Below are 4,592 nucleotides of genomic sequence, written 5' to 3'. Positions count from 1 at the left end.
ATGAGATATGAGATTTTCTATGATATGTATGGATGCCCAATTATCACACCATAATGTAACAGGATTATTCATTTTTATTTTCAAATCTCTCATAATATAGTTGATCCATAAAAGCTCACATACAATATCAGCTAAACTTCTATATTTAGCCTAACATGATGACCTTGAGATAATTTTTGGCTTCTTCGACTTCGAAGGTATGAGACATGAACCAATGAAAATACAGTATCGTGTTAATGATCTTCAAGTATCTCAATAAGTGTCTCAATTTGAATCACTATATGTTGTGATATTAATGTTCTCTAAATTTTTTTCAAAGAATAAACCTTTTGATGGACATCCTTTTAAGGATTTTAATACATGTAATGCAACCTTCCAATGTATATTAGTTGGAGAGTGAAGATATTGACTTAATTATTGGATAACATACCTTATATCATGTTTGGTGAAGTTAAGATGAAGATACTTTACCACTAATTTTATGTATTTTTCGGGATCATTTAGAATAACTCTACCTTCTAAACATAACTACATGTTTTTTATAGCAGGATTAGATGTTGGTTTTGCTCCAGTTAAACCAATTTCTGATAATATGTCCAAGGGGTACTTTCTTTGATTAGCATATATTACTTTTCCAGTTTTTAACAACTTGATTCCAAGGAAGTAGTTTGCATATCCATGATCTTTTATAATGAATGCCTTCACGTTGAAGGTTGGCGAATATTAAGAGCGTGCCCAAAATTTGGTGAGTAATAATAAGGTTTAAAAAGTAGTTTTAAGTTGTTTGTGGTTGTATTTTCTAAGGTTTTTTATGTTTTTTTTAATGTTGTTTGTTTTAATTTAATGTAATCTTGTTTTGTTAAATAAAAAGCTAGTTTAATAAAAAAAAAATATGTTTTATTGTGTGTTTGAATTAAATTTAATTAAAAAAATATGTTATTGTGTTTTAATGTATTTTTGAATTTAATTTAAATAAAAAAAATGAGGTGGAGTGGTAAGTCAGTGGTAGATATCTCATATTAGTAGTAGGGAATGTAGTGTTGGTGTGACACCCACCACATATGTCGTATGTAGTAGGTATAACGGATGGTCTTAGATGTTTAACGACAAAACCGATGCCATCTCAATTACTTTAGAACACATATGTGCTATGCGCCACGTCAGGGCCACATGGACCCACATAGCTATTTACAAGCAGGAAACCGACGAACACCTACTCTATGTCTAGAAGATGACCATTTCAAAGTTTAATATGCTTTAAATTTAGATACCTAAATGTTGATATTTTTATATGTAAGTCAAAATAATAAAAACATGGTTTTGATCACCAATTTAAACTTAGACGGTAGACCATAATGTTAATCGATTATTACTTTATCAAATGGCTTATAGTTGTTTTCAGCTAAAAAAAACTAATATCATATCTCTTTTACTAATTACATTTCTTTAAAAATGTTTTATATATTCTTTTGAATTAACTAGATGTAAATACCATAATGTTAATCGATTATTACTTTATCAAATCGCTTATAGTTGTTTTCAGCTAAAAATTGAGGATTTAAATCTTGACTTAGACACGAAATATATAGATTTAAGAGTAAAATAGTAGGTGTATGTAAGCTTTTCTATAATAACAGACTACTATTTTAGATAACTACACTTTTTACCTGATTATAGCCTTTAAATATTAATATTCAAAACAAAAAGTTTGAAATATACAATGACTGAAAATAAATTTCATTCTTATATATATATATATATATATATATATATATATATATATATATATATATATATATATATATATATATATATATATATATATATATATATATATATATATATAATTGTAACAGCCTATAGGCTATAGCTGTAAGGCCTAAGCTTCTAACAGAATAACACAGATAGTTCATTTAATGGGCCTATATTGGACCATTTGACAAGCCTAGAACTGGGCCAAATAACTGGACCATGTAATGATCAACCTACGACAAGGACAGACACAGCACCGCTGAATAAATCTATCACTCAACTAAACCGTACAAAACTCAAGTGTGCTGTGCTGGCAGCAATCTAACTCCGAATAAATGTCTGCCATCACAGCCGTCCATTCCACCCTGTCATCCACTTTTATCACCTTCACCACCCCTTTTTATTTCTATTTTTATTTTTATTATATTATAAAGAGTATATTATTATTATTATTATTATTATTATTATTGCACCAAATTCACCACCTTCACGTTCCACCCCTCCATCTCCCTCGTAACTGCCGTTTTGCCCCCTCCAATCCACCATGAAAACTTCATCAACTCTAAATTTCTCCATCAATCTTTTATCCAACATAAAAGAACTCAACAAGCTAGACCCATAAAATGATAAAATAAGACTGATTCGGCTTTCAAGGTAAACACGAGTCAAACAGAGTATTAAAAATACGCCTAATTTGGCTAAAAGATTGTAAACACAATATCAAGTTCAAAAGGTTGTATGAATGTAATTGATACAATAATGGCAAATACCCTATAGGTAGGACGTCATACTACATACTTTTGTTGAATACGGCAACCATTCAAATAGCATCAAAGAATTGTATAAAATGCATGTTTCATTCAACGTTATTTCAATTTCATTTAATAAACAACAAATTTTGTAAAACAAAGAAATAACTCTTTACAACAACATGAACTTGAATGTAGTCTGTAAATAGGGATGGAAGAAAAGTAATAACAGAAGAAGGTAGCAACAAAAAGAGGGGGGAAATCTTGCAATGGTTCTTGAAAATGGCTGCTTTTTTTAAAAAGGTTGTCTGTAAAAAACGCAGAGGAAAAGAAAAAGAAACTTTTTTTCTTTCTCCTTTTCCATCCAATAATTTAGAGAGTAGTTGATTTATAAGATGACAAAATGGAAGAAAATTCATACAAATACATACAACAATCCTATACATAAAACAGCGAAATTGACAGTCCGTACCGTCGCCGAAGAGTGCATTTCCCCCGGTGGCGATGATGGCCCGAACAATTCCGGTGATAAATTTATTGGCATAACTGGTGCCGGAGCGCCGCTAATGGGAGGGGATTTTTCCAGCACGGCATTTTTCCCGAAAATCTCCTTTGGTAACAAAACCCTAGAAATTCCAAAAATTGCAACAGGATTCTGATCAAATACGGTTTGTGTTACGGAGGCTTGAATGATGCCCGTATTAATTGCAACCGACCCGTTAACCCGAGAAATGTTCAATGTGAAGCTCCCGGCGCCTTTGTCCTCGGTGGCTAGGGTTGGTTGAACAGGATTCACTATCGATTGAAGCGACCCGAGCGGATAGTAGGAATGTAGCACGTGAAACCTTAAGACGTCGGCCTTTTTATCCGCCGGTAACGATTGAAAGTTCGCCGACGCTGGTAGATCGGAGAATGCGTCGTCGGTCGGGACGAACAGTGTAATTCCCGCACCGCCTTCATCAGATTCGAATTCCTGAACGACACCAGATGCAGCGAGCATTGACGCCGCCACATTGAAGTTGTGGCCATCAATTAACGCTTTACTGATATTAAGCCCTAATGGCGGTCGACTCTCCGATGCGAGTAGATCGAAACCGTAAGGTACGATTAGTGAATTGACGGAGAAGATGCTAACGTTGTACGGTAGGTTCTTAATTAGGGAGATTACGGTGGCGTTGTTTGGTGCTTGTGAGTATGCGGCTGGGGATCGGACGGTGGTTGTATCGGTTTTATCATCGTAGGTAATATTAACCGAGCCGAAGTTGTTGCTGGCACGGCCCGTGGTTTGGAAGAGAGTAGTGATGAGTTTTCCGGAGGGAGGAAAGCGGCTGAGGTCGTGGACAGAGAGGTATTGTAGGAGGACATGGTAGCGGATGACGTCCGCGATGTTGGTGGAGGAGGGGGAACGACGGATGAGGTCGGAAGATCGGAGGAAGGAATTGGGGACGGCGAGGAGAGTGAGGGATGTACGTTGGGTTAGATCGGCGGCGACGGTAGTGGAGGATAGAAGGTCGGAGAAGTCGGAGAGATCTGGGTAAGGGGATAAGAGATGGGTAATGTTAACGGCGGAGATGAAGGTGGAGTGTAAGAGTAAATATAGCAAAACAATAGGGGTGAAATGGGAAATAAGTTGAGAAACAGCCATTTCTATCGAGTGGAAGCTGAACTAGTGAGAGTGATGGGGGATGATCGGGTGTTGATGGTGTATGTGAATGAATGATGATGATGATGATTTGTTGAAAGCATATACATCCGTAATTAGGATAAATCAAAAATCAAGTCCATACATTTATGCTTATCGACAATATTAGTCCCTATACTTCACAGCCACTACATTTTAGTCCTTTTTTTGTTTTATTTTCTACGCTGCTTGATTAGCTTACAAACCCAAGCATATTGCTTAAGAGGTCAATTTTGGATTAATAAAAAATTTGGAAACTATGGAAACGTATAGTCATTTTATTTCTATCTGATTACAGGACTTTCTAAAGAAAAAGTATACTCATATACAACATACATTTAATTCCTCTTAGAAATAGACATCTAATGGGAAAGTAGACCATCTTAAATGATAACATGAATATGAGTAGT

The 4,592-nt window shown here is 35.0% G+C and overlaps 1 protein-coding gene across 1 annotated transcript; it reads right to left on the bottom strand.

Annotated features, from left to right (window-relative positions):
- Positions 1 to 2,590: 2,590 nt before the first annotated feature.
- On the bottom strand, positions 2,591 to 4,234 carry LOC145068398 (fasciclin-like arabinogalactan protein 4). Its single transcript, XM_079015363.1, has one exon. It carries the CDS (start codon positions 4,144 to 4,146, stop codon positions 2,917 to 2,919), a length of 1,230 nt encoding a protein of 409 aa, XP_078871489.1. The 5' UTR covers positions 4,147 to 4,234; the 3' UTR covers positions 2,591 to 2,916.
- Between the last annotated feature and the right edge of the window lie 358 nt (positions 4,235 to 4,592).

This window comes from Lactuca serriola, chromosome 8 (genome assembly GCF_051521515.1).
Source record: "Lactuca serriola cultivar US96UC23 chromosome 8, Lser_US96UC23_V15, whole genome shotgun sequence".
NCBI lineage: Eukaryota > Viridiplantae > Streptophyta > Magnoliopsida > Asterales > Asteraceae > Lactuca > Lactuca serriola.
The sequence above is the reverse complement of the archived record's forward strand: the minus strand, read 5'-3'. Positions and strand labels throughout refer to the sequence as shown.

Bases quoted from the DNA above. Each gene is read 5' to 3' on its own strand.
- LOC145068398 (XM_079015363.1), bottom strand. From the start codon at position 4,146: ATGGCTGTTTCTCAACTTATTTCCCATTTCACCCCTATTGTTTTGCTA.